At 39.3% G+C, this 18,677-nt stretch overlaps 1 protein-coding gene across 5 annotated transcripts in view; it reads left to right on the forward strand.

Moving 5' to 3' along the window:
• Positions 1–4,098, forward strand: part of TXNDC9 (thioredoxin domain containing 9) — a 12,598-nt gene extending 8,500 nt beyond the window's left edge. For all 5 annotated transcript variants that reach the window (XM_015592723.2, XM_006916187.3, XM_015592721.2 and 2 more), the window contains exons 4-5: positions 948–1,202; positions 3,508–4,098. In XM_015592723.2, the coding sequence (XP_015448209.1) occupies positions 948–1,202; positions 3,508–3,625 (373 nt within the window). In that variant the 3' untranslated portion in view covers positions 3,626–4,098. The remainder of the gene's footprint in view (positions 1–947; positions 1,203–3,507) is intronic.
• The last annotated feature ends 14,579 nt before the right edge of the window (positions 4,099–18,677 follow it).

Raw genomic sequence — 18,677 nt, forward strand, 5'->3', positions numbered from 1 at the left:
GGAAAGAGGCAGCATCTAGGTTACAAGAAACTCACTGGGCCCAAACCCCATTCAGACAAAACCACACCAAGAAGTGCCCCCAGCACCAAGTAGAACAACTCCGAAGCATCTGTTGTCCTAGTCGTCAGAGTAGTGGTTCTCCACGTCAATGGGCATGAGAATCACCCGCCTGTTTCCCAGCTCACTCCCAGGAATTTCAATTCATCTATATATTTTTAAAGTTGGTTGTAATGAATACCAATGGTTAAGAACTATTGCTCAAAAATTATTACAACAGTCTGTTCCAGAAACACTAGAGGATTGACCAGTTTAAAATACATCCTGCTTTAAAGGAAATATCACTTTCATTTGCCTCTTCAGTAAGGTGGCTTACTGAAGGTTACCTCTGGTATTTTCCATTCCTTTAATCCTTAATCACCGTATTTACAGCCCTTAACCTCACTGTGCTTCTCGCTGACAGCTGCACAGCTAGAGGAGGTCCTTAGGGGACCATCCAGCCTTTCCTGATGACTTCCAGATATTGCTCCATGTGCACATTCTCAGTTCTGAGAAGTCTCTTCTGAGTCCTGTCAAGTCACCCTTCACGCTCCCTGCATGAGATACCAAGAAACGTGTGAGAGAAATGACAGTGATTTTTTTTTTGTTCTAACCATGAACAGACCTCCCTGACCCACTTACAACTTATTGCACATATTGCATATTTTGGTTTTTATGAATACCATTGGAGCAAATCTGACTTTCTAGAATGCTAGATGGTTTTTCTGCCTGTTATAATCGGGTAGCTTGACGTGCGAAGTGGATGTGTGGTCAACCAACACAAGCACAGATTGGCTGCTGAATTATGAGACTTAGAAAAACTATGAAATTAGATGTGCCTTAATGATATTCATTTTAAAAAGGAAATCTGTGGTTTTAGCTTTTGATTTTCTATATGTTGTTATTTACAGATGTAAAATCCTAGACCGACATTTGGTGATACTGTCCAAGAAGCATCTTGAGACCAAATTTTTGAAGTTAAATGTGGAAAAGGCACCTTTCCTTTGTGAGAGGCTGCGCATCAAAGTCATCCCCACACTAGCCCTGGTGAAGGATGGAAAGACACAAGATCACATTGTTGGGTTCACAGACCTAGGAAATACAGATGACTTCACCACAGAAACTTTAGAATGGAGGCTCGGTTGTTCTGACATCCTTAACTACAGGTAACTTCTAACAGGACAATGGATTTATTTTAACTCACATGTGCAGTTGATTTATTTAGAGAGAATTTTTTTATGTTAGCATTTATTTTATGGAAATAAAATCTTTTGGCTGAATTGTAGAAAAACTTTCACAAAAGAAAAGCTTATTTTTTAAAATGTATATCATTAGCATGATATAACAACAGAAATTGGAGTTGTGAATAAGATTCAGTCTTGTAGTACACCTAGCTATGAAAGTTTTCAACCTTACAGACCCTGTTGAATCTAATTCTGTATTGATCTGGAAACACAAATGACACTCCAGAATTAACTCTCCCCTGATTATTTAAATTGATAATGACCTATTTTCAAACATTAGATTTTTAATGTAGATATTCTCATCTCCCTTGTAGAATCTGATAAAATATATAGAATCTCATTTCCATGCTTAGCTTAAATTACTTAATACGGGAACAGTCTCAGTCTGAAAACAATCTAAAATCCAACTTCCCATTGTCATTCATCTCTTTGGCCACTTCAGACAAATAATTTATCTGATTCCACAAACTAGAGTATATCTTGTCTTTTGTGCCTCTTTTCAATTTGCAAGAATAACAGGTAAAACTGCAGTTGTCATTCGACAGTCATAGTGCCTTTCAATAAATAGAGTTCTCTCATCTTTTTACTCCCCTTCCCCCTTTTCTCTAAATCTCTCCTACACATGCCTGAATCATTCCTACATCATGGAAGTTGATTTTGGAGTTTTGGTGTTATTTTCTTAATATTAAATACAATATTAATGTTTATTAAATAAAATTTTTTGAAATGATTTCAAACTTTAAACAAATTGGAAAACAATACACAGAATGCTCACATACCCTTCAGCTATATTCCCCAATTTTACACATTTATCATTTTCTAGATACTTATACAATTTTTTTCAGAACCATTTGAGTGGAAGTTATAAATATGTTAGACCTTTATTCTTAAATATTTTTGTGTGTATTTTCTAAGAACAAGGACATTTTCTTACATAACCACAGTACAATTAAAACAGGAACTATTATGTAATTTAAAGACCTTATTCACATTCTGCCATTGTCCCAATATTGTCCTCCATATCAAAAAAACATGTTGAATATAGTTAATATGTGTTTAATTTCTATTAACCTGTAACAGCTGTTACTCTGTCTTTGTTTTTCAATACTCTGATGTTTTTGAAGAGTACAAGCTAGGTATTTTATAGAACCTTCCCCAATTTGGGTTTGTCTAATGTTTCAAGATTAGATTTGGATTATGCATTTTTTTCACGGGTATAATATGGAAGTGATGTGTTCTTCCTTCTTAGAGCAACATATCAGGAGGCACATGGTGGTTTGTCTCATTTCTGGTGGTGCTACTGAGCATTGGTTAACCTGTTGTCTACCAGACCAAATGGTGATTTAAGGAAGAACTTTTCCATATCTCACATTAACTTATTTTTTATTTATTCATATTAGAATGGATTATAGTATATTGTTATTATTATTTACTTGAAAGCTCAAATTGCCCCAGGTTTGGCCAGTGAGAGCCCCTTTCATGCTGGCTTCTATGTCCTATGGGCATGGCCCTGTAATTGCTTGAGCACTTTCTTTCTGGTACTGATAAGATGTTTTAGGGTTAATCATGTTGTACTCTCCCTAGAATTGGCTGTGTCTCCAAGAGGCCATGATTCCATTCAGTGGCAAATGATAATTCAAAACCAAGATGTAGATGCTAAGAATATTCTCAGATATTTTTGAAAGAAGAAATTATCTTATTTCTTAGGCATCATTGTAAATAGTTTCATATCGATTCTGGGTTAATGATAATGAATTCTATGAGTTTGGATGATATCTGTAGAATTCTAAATATTAAAAGAGTTAAACAGGATCAAACCAGTTATAACAGACTATCAAAAATAGAGCACCATTTTTCTGTCATTCTCATAGTGAAAAGCATTTAATACGGGTTCAGCATATCCAAAACACATGAAAAAAAAACCTTTAATTTCCTTCTATGCTTTTCAGTGAGAAATTCTGTTAGCATATCCTATGAAATGTTAGTAAGTAATTAACAATAAAAGAAAATAAAACATTGATCTAAAACATTTAGTTGTACAAAATAAGGTTTACCACCATTAACTGTCAATATGAGTAATATACCTCTTCCTTGACACCAACATTTTAAAGAAAATTTTACTCTATTCCATATGGTACAGTGAGGAAGAAAAGAGATTTTTTGCAGTTTAGTATACCAGCTCTACTAAATCAAGGATAAATTCTTCTCATATTTTCTTTGTTTTTAGTGGAAATTTAATGGAGCCACCATTTCAGAGCCAAAAGAAATTTGGAACAAACTTCACAAAGTGGGAAAAGAAAACTATCCGAGGAAAGAAATATGATTCGGACTCTGATGATGATTAGAGATCAGTTATAATTCTTTGTAAATTGTCTTTTTATTTCTGCTCACTTTAGAATTAGATGTGTTTTCTAAATTCTGTTGATTTCAATGCATTGGTCATCTAGTGCTCATATTCTGGAGTTTTACACATATCACACAGAAAGACATCTTTAATATTTTCTGTGTGGAGCTCATGTTTAAGTTGAGGAAAACTTCTGTGTTCTTAAATGATCTGGAAAGGGTCTGGATTCTCTATTTTTGCGATTGATTTTTATTGCAATATGATTTTTATGTCTTTATACCATTCACAATTGTGTTTTTAATCTACTGGATTGGAAATAGAAATTCAACAAACTATTCCAGGACTAATTCTCACACATTATTTATTTTATACAACAGGTCAAGTAACATTTACATGGCACTTGTAAATGAATTATGAAAAACACTCTTCACTTCTGGAATATATTTAAATAACTATTAAAGAGCTGCTTATTTATTTTGTGTGCTGCATGTCGTTGAGTCAGCTGATGACAGGAGAAAGCTTTCCCATTGTGAACATAGTGCCTTATTTAAAGGGTCCTGACTGCTTGTATTTTGAGACATGCGTTAAAAAAAATCAGGAAGCACTTGGAATGGTAGCATGAGAAGGTCTACAGACTCAGTGAAACAACCGTAACTGGTAAATTTTATTTTTTAAAGTCCCTGGAAATTGTCATAAGAGCATACAGCAAACAAAAACATTTATTCAAGAAAATACTAAATCTTGGTGGAATAGTGAGTCTCTGGCATTTGAGCTGTAACCCTGCACCCTTTCTCCCCACAGGCCTCATCCTCGGCCTACAGTTTCTCCCTAGGGGGAGAGGACGGTCACATTTCTCATCCACCCAGGCCCCACTTATGGGGAAAGCACGACCCCAGGAATGGCAGACCAAGAACACTGTTTCCTGATCACTGTTACCCTTGTTTACACATAACTTCATTAAGGTTAATAGTTAACTTACTCAGAAGCCAAGGCAATAGTGATTAGGGTGGAGGTTCCACAGAAAGACAGGCAAGCAGAGAAGACCAAGGACCACCACCTACTGCTTTACTGGTGGGACCACAGGTATCACTCCTAGAAAAGCTGGCTGCTCTCTCCACCCCCAGTGGCAGGGGAATTGCACAGAGATCCACCCAGTGCCAGAAGCAAGCTATAAAAGCAGCTTTCTTCACATTCCCTATAGAAACATTTAATTTAGAACAGAGTGAAGGAGAATTTTAAGGATTCTGCTGTAGACAAAGGGAACTTAAAGTGGGGTGGGGGAAGACAAGTAGAGAAGACTGGTAGCTCCAGGCAGCAAGCAAAAGGGTGGGGTGGGAGAGGAGTTTGAGCAGAATTGGAAGAGGCCACTGAGAGTAGCCCTCAGGCCAGGGAAGCCACAAAGACAAGTTTAATTGGATCAAACTGTGCAGCCAGTTAGGCACCAGGGCTTGGTCAAAAATAATAAAATGGTCTGCCAGCAGTTAGGGGACCTCAGTAGCAGAATGTGAGAACAATAGAAGCAGACCAACTGGAATCCTTACAAGTCCATCAGAGAAATGAACAGTAAAAGTCCTACCAAAACTCCCTGGGGTTGGAGGGAGGAGGCTCTGCAGAGGACATCAGAGGCTACAGTTGCAAGGTAAGTGGACAAAACAAATAGTCCACCCAAGTCACTGAAACTAGCAAACAAGCCCTGGGGGAGAGGGGAGGATGAGTCTCCTGAGCTGCTATATTATCTAAAATGTCCAGTTTTCAACAAAAAAATCAGAAGACCTGCATAGAAACAGGGAACTGTGACCTATTCTCAAGGGGAGGAAGCAAGCAAATTGCCTTTGAGTGGGCCCAGGTGTCGGAAGCAGACAAACTTCAAAGCAGCTATTATATGTATTTTTAAACTAAAGCCATGCCAGAGGTAAAGTATGATAGTAACCCATCAAGTAGAAAATATTAAGAGAGAAGTTATTTTAACAGAACCAAATGGAAATCTCTGGACTTGGAAGGTACAATAACTGCAATGAAAAGTTTATTAGAGGGACATAACAGATTGGAGCTTGCAGTAGAATCAGCAAATGTGGAGATCAAGCAATAACACATTGCAGTCTGAAGAACAAGAGAAAAAAACAGCTTCAGTGGGAAATGGAACATCAACATGTGTAATGGGAGTGTCAGAAGGAGAGGAGGAAGAAAACCAGCAGGAAAATTAAAATAATGCCTAATTCAGTGAAGAGCATTAATCCCAGAAGACTGGTAAATTCTTAGAATGATCCACACCCAAACATGTCAGAATAAAAATGTTGAAAGACAGGGAATTTTGAAAACCGAAAACCGCTCATTATGTATAAGGAAATCTCATTAAGATTAACAGTTGACTTCAGAGACAGTGGAGGCTTGAAGGCAGTGGGATGACATGCAAACTGCTGAAAGGAAAAAACCAAGAATCTTAAGTTTAGCAAAACTATCAGAAATGAAGGCAAAATGAGGACATGCTCAGATTTTCAGAATTTATTTTTGGAAAACCCACTTTACAAATGCTAAAGGAAGTTTTTCAAGTTGAAGTGAGAACACAGTAGAGTCCTCCCCCTTATCCTAGGGGCAAATGTTTCAAGACCCCCAGTGGATGCCTAAAAATAGGGATAGAACCAAATGGTTTGCTTATATATGTATATATATGTTTTCTATTTATATTTTCCATTCACAAATTTAATGTCTTTTTCATCTTAACTAAGCACTTTTCACTACTGTGGCCATCACCTTTGTACTTTGAGGTGCCAGAGCATAACTAGCATGAATTTCTTTTTCATTCACAGTTTTGAGGAAAGAAGATTTGTCCTTACTGTAGATCTTAGCAACCTTGGCACACAACTTTTTTTTCCTTACTAAGTTGAGAACTTGTACCTTATCACTTCAAGGAAGCATGTTGCCGCTTCTCTTCAGCATATCCAAATTGCCTGCATCATTGCTCTTGCTCTTTGGGCCAATTAAGTAAAATAAGGGTGACTTGAATACAAGCACTGTGACACCATGACAGTATATCTGATGAATGAGACTGCTACTAAATGACTAATGGGTGTGGAGCGTTTGCAGTGTGGTGACACTGGGATACATTAAACAAAGGAAATGAAATACTGCCCAAAACTACACATCATCACTGTAGTAAATAAGACAAAAAATTTGAAATACATTTCATGTTTATGAATTGGAAGATACAATATTGTTAAAATGACTATATCAAAAGCAATCTACAACTTCAATACAATCCCTATCAAAATTCCAGCGGCCTTTTTTGCAATGATAGAAAAGCCGATCCTCAAATTCACATGGAATTACAACTCAACAGCAAAAAGACAAGCATTCCAATTAAAAAATGAGCAAAGGACTTGAAAATTCCTTAAAGGAGATATACAAATAGCCAATAAGCACATGAAAGATTCTCAACTTCACTGGGGAAATGTGAAGCAAAATCACAATGAGATACCACTTCATCCCCACTAGAATGACTATAATTAGAAAAAAAAAACAACAAGTGTTAGTATAGTCGAGGTTTGTTCATCGCTGGGGGAGATATAAAATGATGCAGCTGCAGTGGAAACAGTTCGGCAGTTTCTCAAAGAGTTAAATGTAGAATTTACCATGTGACCCGGCAATTGAATTCCTAGGTATATCCCCAAAAGAATTAAAAACAGCTACTCAAACAAATGTGTGTACATGCATGTTCATAGCAGCAGTGTTCATAACAGCCGAGAAGTGAAAACAACCCAAATGTCCATCAATGGATTGATGAAAGGATAAACAAATTGTAATATATGCATACAATGCAATATTCAGCCACAAAAATAAATGGAATGCTAATACATGCTACATGGATTGAACATGGATGAACCTTAAAAACATTATTCTACATAAAAAAAGACAAAGGTCACATATCGTATGATTCTATTTATATGAAGTATCCAGAACAGGCAAATCCATATTGCAGATTGGTGGTTGCAAGGGGCTGGGGAAAGAGGGAATATGTATTAACTGCTTGATGAGTGTGGGGTTTCCTCTTGGAGCGCTGAAAATGTTATGGAACTAGGTAGAGTGTTGGTTTTACATTTCGAATGTACATGTCCTCAATGTCACTGAAGTGTACTCTTTAAAATGGTTGATTTTGTCTTATGTAGATTTCACCTCAATTAAAAAAAAAAAACTAAGTTCAAATTATGGAAATAAGGGTTACAGGATAGTATGTAATTATTACGTGCTCTGACACTATAGATAGTGTCACTTTTTAAAATGAGAGAATAGAGAATATATAGAATAAACTCACTAACTTAAAAGGCATGAGCTCAAATTAGAAGCTCAGGAAAGGGGAGGGATAGGAAAAGAATATTTCTGCCTATCTTCATTTTTGTTCAAAGTAGGGAATCAATATTCTAAAAGAGGAAAGTAGAATTTCATTAAACTTTTTGTATAAGGATAACCATGAGAACAAAAATAGGAACATTTCTAAAAGAAAATTTGTTACATTTTGTTAGTGATTTTTAACTTTTATAATTGGAATATATTCAGGATTTTAGAAATATTGCCAGATATGGAAATTCCTTTGAATTATATATTTTTTCTATTATTTTCATTCTCTTTATAGTCACTAATTATGCCTACTATGGGTTTCCTGTGCATGGACTCTATACCTATAATTTTCTCTCTAATGCTTTTTAACTTAACTTTTGTTTACTATGCTCTTCTTTCTCAATTTTGTCCTCCATGGCTCTTAACAACTTTTCAGAATATCTCTTTTTTTCTGATTCCAAAATGGAATCTTTTGTGGCAGATTAAGCATGGCCACATGTCTCTGATATCCCTCCCATAAGAGGTGGAAGTCTAAGCCTCCTCACCTTGAACCTGAGTGAGCTCTGTAACTAGAAGGGACACTGCAAGTTTCAGTGAGACCAGTGCCATCTATTTTCTGATGCTCAAACACTGTTTTGAGAATCCAGCTACCATGATGGCAAACATGCAGCTCCCAGGGCCAAGCAGCCCTGTGGACAGGAGCCAATGCTCCTGGCCAACAAACCTGACTTGGTTTTGAGCCACCAGCTGGTACCAACTCGCCAGCCACATGAGCGAGTGAGACATTTTGGAGGTGGATCCTCCAGTTCACTTGAACTGCAAGAGCTGATGCCTCATAGAGAAGGATAAGCCATCTCAGTTGAGCCCGACCAAAGTGACAGATTCGCAAGCATCCTTTTTGTTGTGGTTTTATGCCTCGAAGATTTGGGGTGATTCGTTCCATAGTAATACATAACCAGAACATCCTTTTATTTTTCAGAATGTTATCCCATTTCTGATAGATATTTCATACTTTTTTAAACTAGAATTTTCCTGACCATTTGCTTACTTACAACCAAGTTTAGATAACTTACAAAGGATTTAGATTATGTGATGAGATGATTGTTCTACATGTTCATTTGTTTTTTGCTGACATTTTTTCTGTTGATGGATCTTTATCTGCCATTTGTTTTTCCTGTTTCTTTTTCTTTTATTATCTTTCTTGAAACTCTATCCATTTTGACTAACAATGATCTTTAAATGAGATGAGTTCTTGAAACTTCTTTGCTGTAGTTTCGGAAGAGGCCAGTATGAGGTTCCAAGCTAGCAGGAGGTCCCTCATGATGCAGGATTGTATGAGTGACATGTTTAAGCTTTTCCTTCTCCCAACCAAAAGAGATTAGCATCTAATGCTGCTCATAATGCATAATCTGTGTTCCAGTTGGCTTTGCCCACAGATAGCTTCCTGTATGTAGGACTTGTCAGTGTCTCATTTAGCCCTGCTTCTTTTTGGTTATAGACTAGTAGAGAGAAGCTCGTGACACCTGGGTGGTTGGGTTCCCATCAGGGTGTGCTTTACCACCCTTATGGGGTATATTCCTGTACCCTTATTTCAACCCTTCTGAACTAGCATTGCCTCATTATAATAGAATTTGAGATGTTGCCTGATTTTTTTCATAGATAGTTTCTCTCTGCTTCTAGAATTTGGAACATTCCCAGAAGTTGATGCACAATCCTCATTCCTTAGACATTCGTTTTATACTAACGATTTGAAAAATACATGTTAAATTTTCTTTAAAATTTTTGAATCATCTGTATTTATCAGGACCCAATTATAATGTAACAGTCTGTGTGCCCTACCCACAAAGGAAGCCAAAGTGAAATGCATTGCTTTTGTTCTTAGTTCAGACTTAAAGAAAAAAAGAACAATCACACCAGGCAGATTGGCTAAAACACTCAGCCAAGGAACAATTAGTAGGATTTTCTTAAGTACTTCGCATACTTTCACAAGAGCCAAAGTTCCCTCCTCACAAACTCCTTCCCCTGCCTCCTCCACTGGTATTATCTAAATGGTGACCAGGCTGAATCCTGATGCCAAGTGTACCAGGTCTTCCTGGGCAGAGAAGTACTCAGTAACAAGTGCAACCCAGAAGTGTACCTGACTGCCTGACACAGACCGTTCTTCCAGACTGTTCTACTTGAGCTCAGTTGAAAAAATTAAATTATTTTAAAGCTAATATTGAGTCCTTTTTGTCTTCAAAGCCGTTTTCCCTTTGCAGTTGTTGTTCTCAGCCTCCACATACCTGAGGAGTACGCCACATCTGCCAGTGCATTTGCTAATCGTCCAGTGACTCCTAATCTCACTGTTTTTCAGTGTGTTCCACTGAAGCACACATGTCTCAGAGTCTTAGACCACCCTCGGGGCACTATTGTCCCCAATTGTTAAGAGGACCTAAGACTTCACCTCAGATCTCCTGAATCAATCAACTGTAATCAGGGCCTTGGCCCCTTCAACAAAATGCCTGGGTGTTTCTTCACGCCCAAGTTTGAGAACCCCTGCCTAGGAGGCTGAATGACAGTCTGAGAAATTTAGATGGAAAACTTAGAGCAGGTGATTTTACCTTCCCCTTCTCCACCTCTGTGTACTAAGAATCATTGCTCCGAGCAAGAGCTAGGAAAATCTCCACCAGCGTTTGCATTTCCCCAGTTCGCCTGGTGCTCAGTAGGTAATACCTTGTAAGTTTATGTAAACACTAATATGAAGCTGAGATGTGACTTTCTGAAAAATAATCAGTGTCTGATCCCTAACTGCAACTGAGATTTTTAATTCCTGTGAACAGTGTCCTGTGCTTTCCTGAAAGAAACCCATAATAGTCTTAATTCATAATGTAGCTAACTACTTGCTTATTAAGTAATAAAATAGAAAGTGAACTTTAAAAAGAAATTGCTTAATTACTGGAAATATTGTTTATCTTTGATAAAGAGCCAGTGGTGACTTCCCAGAGAAATTTATTTGTTCAAAAGGTTAACAGTTACATCAGCATGAGACACTCCTTTTATCTCTCTCCCTCAGTCTACACCTGGGGGGACACTTGTAACTCATAAAGGTGCCCCTGTTCATACCAGGACGCTGGAGGGCGGCTCACATGTGTGCATGTGAAGGTGGGTGAATTGAACACACACAGGAGACAGAACAGTGAACAGCCAAGGTGGTGCCAACTACTTTGGTGGCTGAGCCTGTAGCTGGAGCGAAGAGGGTAGCAGTGGTGAAGATGCCACTACCCTGGCCCCAACCCCAATACGCCTTCCCCCAAAAGATAGCAGTGGGATAGGCGCCCATGACTCCAGTCCCCATCGGCTGCGCGGTACCCACACCTCCAGAGAACCCAGTGACAGTAGCAGAGATGGCACATGCGACTCCGCCCCCCTGCTGCAGCAGTGTCTATGGCCACAGGGAACCGAGCAGCGCCAGCGTCAGCCTCCACGACCCAGGTTCCCCTGCTGCAGTGGCACTCAGGGCCCCAGCACCCTCAACCCCGGCGGTGGCGCCTTGGAACTCGACAACCCAGGAGGAAGCCAGAGGCCTGCGACCCTGGCTCCCTACCCCAATTCAGACGCCCAACAGCCCGCTGACACGAGCAGCGACACCTGCTGCAGCAAGGTACCAGCGACCCCCGGGCCGCTAGTAGCTCCTCGGGCAGGGGCGGGGCAGAAGAGGTGCCGGCTGAAAGTGCGGCTCCCAAACAACCAGGCAGAGCCGAAGGGAAACCAAGACCTCGTGCTATGGCGCCACCCGCTGGGGAACAGAAGAAAGGCCTCTAGTTACCAGCCTCAACCTAGCATCAAAGTGAACAAAGCTTGCTTGGCCTGAATGAGAAAAGTGTCAGGTACTCCAAACGCCAGGGCAAAGGGGTAATTGACAAGCACAGTGAAAACTCATGGCTACAGGGTATCGCACAGTGAAAACTCATGGCTACAGGGTATCGCAAAAAGAAAACGACCATTGTCCAGACACCAAACTTAAAGTCACAGACGACTATGACCTGATAGAGAATTTGAAATAGCTACCATGGAGAAACTTAGCAAGCTATGAGAAAACTCAGACATGCAGTAGTTCAATGAGCTCAGGAATACTGTTAATAAACAGAAGGAGTCCTTTACCAAAGAGATTAGAACTCCAAAAGAGCACCAAACAGAAATTCTGAAGCTGAAGAACTCACTAAGTGAGGTAAATGCATTAGAAAGCATTGGTCAGAATTGTCACTATTTGTGGATGACATGATTTTATATATAGAAAACCCTAAAGACTCCACCAAAAAAGAATGAGAAATAATGAATACAGTAAAAAGTGCAGGGTACAAAAATCAATATACAAAAATTTGTTGTGTTTCTATACACTAACAGCAAACTATCAGAATAAGAAATAAAGAAAACAATCCCATTTACGATCACAACAAAAAGAATAAAATACATAGATGTAAATTTAACCAAGGAGGTGAAAGTCCTATACAATTAAAACTATAAGACATTGTTGCAAGAAATTGAAGGAGACACAAATAAATGGAAAGATATTGTGCTCATGGATTGGAAGCATTAACATCTTTAAAATGTCCATGCTACCCAAAGCAATCTACAGATTCAATGCTATCACTATCAAAATCCCAATATCATTTTTCACAGAAATGGAACCAAAAAAAATCATAAAATTTTTATAGAGCCACAAATGATTCTGAATAGCCAAAGCAATTCTGAGAAAAAAGAACAAAGCCGGACATATCACAAGCCCCAATATCAAAATAAACTACAAATCTATAGTAATAAAAACAGTATGATATTTTCAGAAAAACAGACACGCAGACCAATGAAACTGAATAGAGAGCCCAGAAATAAACACACATGTATATGAACAACTAATTTATGACAAGAGAGCCAAGAACATACCATGGAGAAAGGACAGCCTGTTCAATAAACAGTGCTGGGAAAACTGGACAGCATATGCCAGAGAATGAAATTGGACCACTATCTTATACCATACACAAAAATTAAGTCAAAATGGATTAAAGACTTGAATATAAGATCTGAAACCATAAATACATACAAGAAAACATAGGCGCTAAGCTCCCTGACATCAGTCTTAACACTGTTTTTGTGGATTTGACTCTAGTGGCAAGGGAAACAAAAGCAAAAAAAAACAAAAAACAAAAAACAAAAAAAGGATGGGACCACATCAAACTAAAAAGTTTCTGCATAGAAAAGGAAACCATCAACAAAACAAAAATGCGACCTACCAGATGGGAAAAGACATTTGCAAAGCATATATTTGATAAGGGGTTAATATCCAAAATATGTAAAGAACTGATACAATTCAACAACAGAAAAACTAAACAAACCAATTTAAAAATGAGGCTCTGAATAGACATATTTCCAAAGACGACATACAGATGGCTGATAGGCACATGAAAAGATGTTTAGCACAGTAATTATTAGAAAAATGCAGATCAAAATCAAAATGAGATATCACCACACACCTGCTAGAGTGGCTATCATCAATAAATCGACAAACAACAAGTGTTGGAGAAGACATGGAGGTTGTGCACTGTTGGTGGGATTGTAAATTAGAAAACGGTATGGAGATTCCTCAAAAAAAAAAATTAAGAATAGAACTACCATATGACCCAGGTATTGATTTCTCAGATGAATATATATACATAAACATTAATTTGAAAAGATATTGTACACCTATGTTAACTGTAGCGTTATTTACATTACCAAAATATGGAAACCTAAGTGTCCATTGACAGATGAAAGGATAACGAATGTGTGGCAAATATATAATGGAATATACTCAGCCATAAAAAAATAATAAAATCTTGCCATTTGCAACATGGATGTACCTTGAGGGCATTATGCTAAGTGAAATAAGTCAGAAGAAGAAAGATAAATACTGTATGATTTCACTCATATATGGAATAAAAATAACAAAAAAGCAAGCAAACAAAATAAAAACTTATAGATGCAGACAACAAATTGGTGGTTACCAGAGGGGAAGAGAGTGGCAAGAGGGCAAAATGGGTAAAGGACTCAATTGTGTGGTGATGAATGGAAACTAGACCTGAAATGTATATAATGTTACAAACCAATATTACCTCAATTTTTTTTAAAAAAAGGTTAACACAATTCAAAGTAAAAAGCTATGCAGAAACTATCTAAAAATTCAGAAACCTCAATAGGTAACAAAATATAATTGTAGTAAAATATTCTGCTTCGTTGCAGCACTTAAAGACTTCATGTTTGCCACACCTCAGTTTATGGGTAAATATTATTTCCATTCTGTTCCCTGGGACTTGGCACTGAACGAACGTGATGTAATCAAGTGCTATTTTAGGTTTGAAACTATTTTAACCCAAGATTTGCCTACATCCTGGCTCTCTGGTTTTGCCAAATGATTTAAGTAGGTGCTGCTACATGGTGGGCCAAGGTGGGCAGCAGCAGCGGTGCTTGGGAGCTTGTTAGAAGCGTAGATTCTCAAGCCTACCATAGACCTACTGAATAGGAATTTCAGGGATGCAGCAAACTGTGTTTAACAGGCCTTCAGAGTTTCTTACACACACCAAAGCATGACTCAAGCAATTGTGGAAGGATTTTACCTTTAATTAAGAAAAAGAATACTAACACTTTCAATGTGATAGCTCATATATTTTTTTGAAACAATAGATTTCCATGTAAGTGACAATTCATTTTTTATTTGACAGCTTTTATTTATTTGTTTGTTTGCCGTTCAAGGCACTTTTCCCCAGCAACCAGAAACTGACAACTTCATTGAGATATAAGTTACATACCATACAAACCACCTATTTTAAAGTGCACAGTTTAATGATATTTCATATATTCACAGATATCTGCATATTTACATGTAACCACCTCCACAGCCAACTCCCTCTAATTGGTATGAAGCAGCTGCCTAGAACATGGTCTTAAGGAAGACTCAGAGGTCATATCCAATCTTGGCCAGAAAGAGGGTTATGATCACTTAATCAGGTCTGCTATGGTTATTGGACTGAAGAATTGGGGCATTTGGGACATTTATTTGTCACAACTACACATAACTCTTATCTCAAATACATTTAGGGAGGCAGCAGAATTTGGTTGGGTACAAACAAACAAACTAAAACTGCTGTCAAGCCACAAAAGGAGGCTAGCCCTAAAGCTGGTGATTCTAGAGGCAGTCATAATGTGACTGAGTTGACCTGAGACATGTGGTCAGTGTGTTTGCTAACTAAAGCCCTGATCTGATGTGCATTTGGCTTGATGAAGATAGAGCCTGAACACAGAGAACGACACTGAATGAAGTTTAAGGTCCTGGGCTATGTAAGCTCCTCCAAATGCCTGTAGATTAATTAGAATAACTGTCCTACACCAGAAGTCCGGAAGCTACTTGAGGGACACATAGAGAACACCCCTGCTTGGGGATTTCTTTCCTCTCCATCAAACTAAAAAGCTCTGCACAGCAAAAGGAACCATCAATAAGTGAAAAGGCATCCTAGGAAATGGGAGAAAATATTTGCAAACCATATATCTGATAAAGAGTTAATATCCAAAATACGTAAAGAACTCATTAAACTCAATAACAACAACAAAACCCAAAACAAATTGATTTGTTAAAAAAGGCAAAGGAACTGAATAGACATTTTTCCAAATATGACATACAGATGGCCAACAAGTATATGAAGAGGTGCTCACCATCACAAATCATCAAGGAAATGCAAATCAAAACCACAGTGAGATACCACCTCACACCTGTCAGAACGGTTATCATCAAAAAAATCAACAAAAGCAAATGTCGGTGAGGATGTGGGGGAAAGGGATCCCTCGTGTACTGCTGATGGGAATGTAAATTGGTGCAGCCACTGTGAAAAAAAAAATGGATGATCCTCAAAAAATTAAAAATAGAACTCGCACATAATCCAGCAATTCCACTTCTGGGTATGTATCCAATGGAAATAAAAGCAAGATATCAAAAAGATATCTGTACTCCCGCCTGTGTTATTGCAGTATTGTTCACAACAGCCAAAATAGGGAAACAGCTTGCATGTCTGTCAGTGGATGAATGAATAAGACACACACACACACACACAAGTTATTATTCAGCCATGAGAAAGGAGAAAATCCTGCCATTTCAACAACATAGATGGATCTCGAGGGCATTATGCTTAGTGAGGTAAGTCAGAGAAAGACAAATATCATATGATGTCCCTTAAATGTAGACTCTAAAAAAAGCTGAATGCACAGAAACAGAGAACGGAATGGTTGGTTACCAAGGGCTTGTTGGTGGGGGACTGGGGAGGTATAGAGGGCTCAAACCTGCAGCTAGAACATAGATAAGTCCTGGAGATCTAAGCAGACAAAAATGCTGTAATAAATACTTCAAAATTGCTAAGATCACAAAATTACTGAGACTAGATCTTAATTGTTCTCACCACAAAAAGAAATGGCAATTATTTGACGAGATAGAAGTGTTAGCTAACGCTATGGTGATAATCAAATTGTAATACATAAATGTATCAAATCAACACATGTACTTTAAAGTTCAACAGTGTTATATGTAAATTATATCTCAATTTAAAAAGTTTAGTGATACAGGCACACCTTGGAGATATTGCAGATTGGGTTCCAGACCGCTGCAATAAAGCGAGTCATAATCTTTTCACTGGTGGAGGGTCCTGCCATCAATTTGTAAAAACTGCAACATCTGTGAAGCACAATAAAGCGAAGGGCAATGAGGTATGCCTGTAAAAAGAAAAGGGAGAGAGCGAGCGAAAGGAAGAACTGGAAACAGCTGGGACAAGCCTTTTCTTTCAGATTTAGAAAGATCTGAGGCAAGATTTTGGCAAAGGTTGTCTGAGAGCCAGCAGAAACTGCAGCGGTGGTTCTTAACTCTGGCTGCATGTGTGTTTCTTGTTGCTGCTATAAAAATGACCACAAATTTGGTGGCCTAGACCAACACAGATTTATCCCCTACGGTTCTGGAGGTCAGAAGCCCGAAATAGTATCCACTAGGCTAAAATCAAGGTGTCGGCAAGGCTGTCGTCATCTGGAGCCCCAGGGAGAATCTATCTCCTTGCAGCTCCAGCTTCGAGAGGCTACCTTGGCTAGTGGCCCCCTTCTTCCTTTTCAAAAGTGTCTATGGCTGCTGGAGTCACATCACGTGGCTCTGACAGCGGCTGTTCTGCCTCCCTCTCCCACACTTAAAGACCTCCATGATCTCATTGGGCCCACCTGGGTGATCCAAGCTCTTCTACCTATTTTAAGGTCACTTGAATAGCAGCCTTAATTCCACCTGCTGCCTTGGTTCTTTCTTTGTGTAACAAACAATCAGAAAACAGGTCTCAGTGTCCAGGATTCAGACGTGGAATTTTTTTGGGAAGCACACCCCTAGAGAGCCTTAGTGGGTGCTGAGGCCTGGGCTCTGTCCCTCGCATTTTGATGACCAGTCATGGCTTACTGCAGCCCTTATTGACACCCAGGTGCCCGAGTTTCCCCAGGTTGCCACCTTTGAAAGTAGGAGGGGAGTGAGTGACTACGCCAACACCACCAATGAGGACAATGCTGTGTGGCCATAGAGCATCTCTAGAGGACACATGAGTGTGAAGGCTGGGTGAAGTGGCTGGCTAGCTGAACCTCACAGCCTTACTCGGTCAGTGAACAGTCTGTCACTGGCAACCAGCCAAGCCTTGAATATAGCTATACACATTGTGCATGGGTCCTAGCAATATACTGTTAAGTAAGAAATTAAGCTAAAAAGTTCCTTTTGGGAAATAGTATTGATCTGAAAAAAGATCTTTCAAAAGTGAGGGAATGGAGGACGTTGCTTCTGGGAAGATGGAGTCGACACGCTTCTCCCTACTCTTCTCTTAAGCAAAACCTTGGGCTGTGTATGTTTAAAGAATATGAGAATGCTGACAGATGAAGAGAAGAAGGCGGACTGGCTCAGAACCTGAAGAATCGTATGGCAGTGAGTTTCCTACATTTTTTTGTTTGTTTGTTTGTTTGTTTTTTGCTTCAGGTATGCCAGTCTTGAAGGTGAAAGAAGAAGCCAGCAACCTGGAAACACCTATGGCCCCAGAAAACTCCCCCCCACCCCAAAACCCTCAACGAAGCCTGCTCTGTCTAACAAAAGGGCCAAGAAAGAGGCAGACCAGCAACACAGATGACCTTTAGACAATTGTGGCTCACTCCAGCCAAACACCATAGAAAAAACTGTGGCTTCAGTCCCACCAGCAGAGGCTGGGTAGGGAGCATAGATTTCCACTCTTGCAGGCTGTCTCCAGGTGCCCCGACACCTCCCAGTGTTGTGGAGTCAGAAAGGACCCTTCATTCCAAGGGGCTAATGGATTTCCTGACCCCTCAGTGGTGTCACTGGGGACTTCCACCACCACTTGGCAGTAGACAGCACTCTTTCTCCAATAAAGGTGATTCAGAGGCCTAGCGGAGAAATCAGGAAAACCACCACCATCCAGCAGTAAAGAGACCAGCCCAACCTCAGTGGCAGGGGGCCAGAAACCAGGCACCGTTCTCAGCCAGGGAGATGTGAGTGGAGGACTGGTGGGATCCACCTCCCACCCAAGCACAGCAAAACTTCGTAGTCCCGCCCCCTGGGTGTGCACAGACTTTCACCCCCGCCCAGCAGTAACCACATGGTCCTGCGCCCTTTCTCTGTAGAGCGATGCCTGTGGAAACCAGTT

The sequence above is a fragment of the Pteropus alecto genome, unplaced genomic scaffold (genome assembly GCF_000325575.1).
Source record: "Pteropus alecto unplaced genomic scaffold, ASM32557v1 scaffold186, whole genome shotgun sequence".
In the NCBI taxonomy this organism is placed as follows: domain Eukaryota; kingdom Metazoa; phylum Chordata; class Mammalia; order Chiroptera; family Pteropodidae; genus Pteropus; species Pteropus alecto.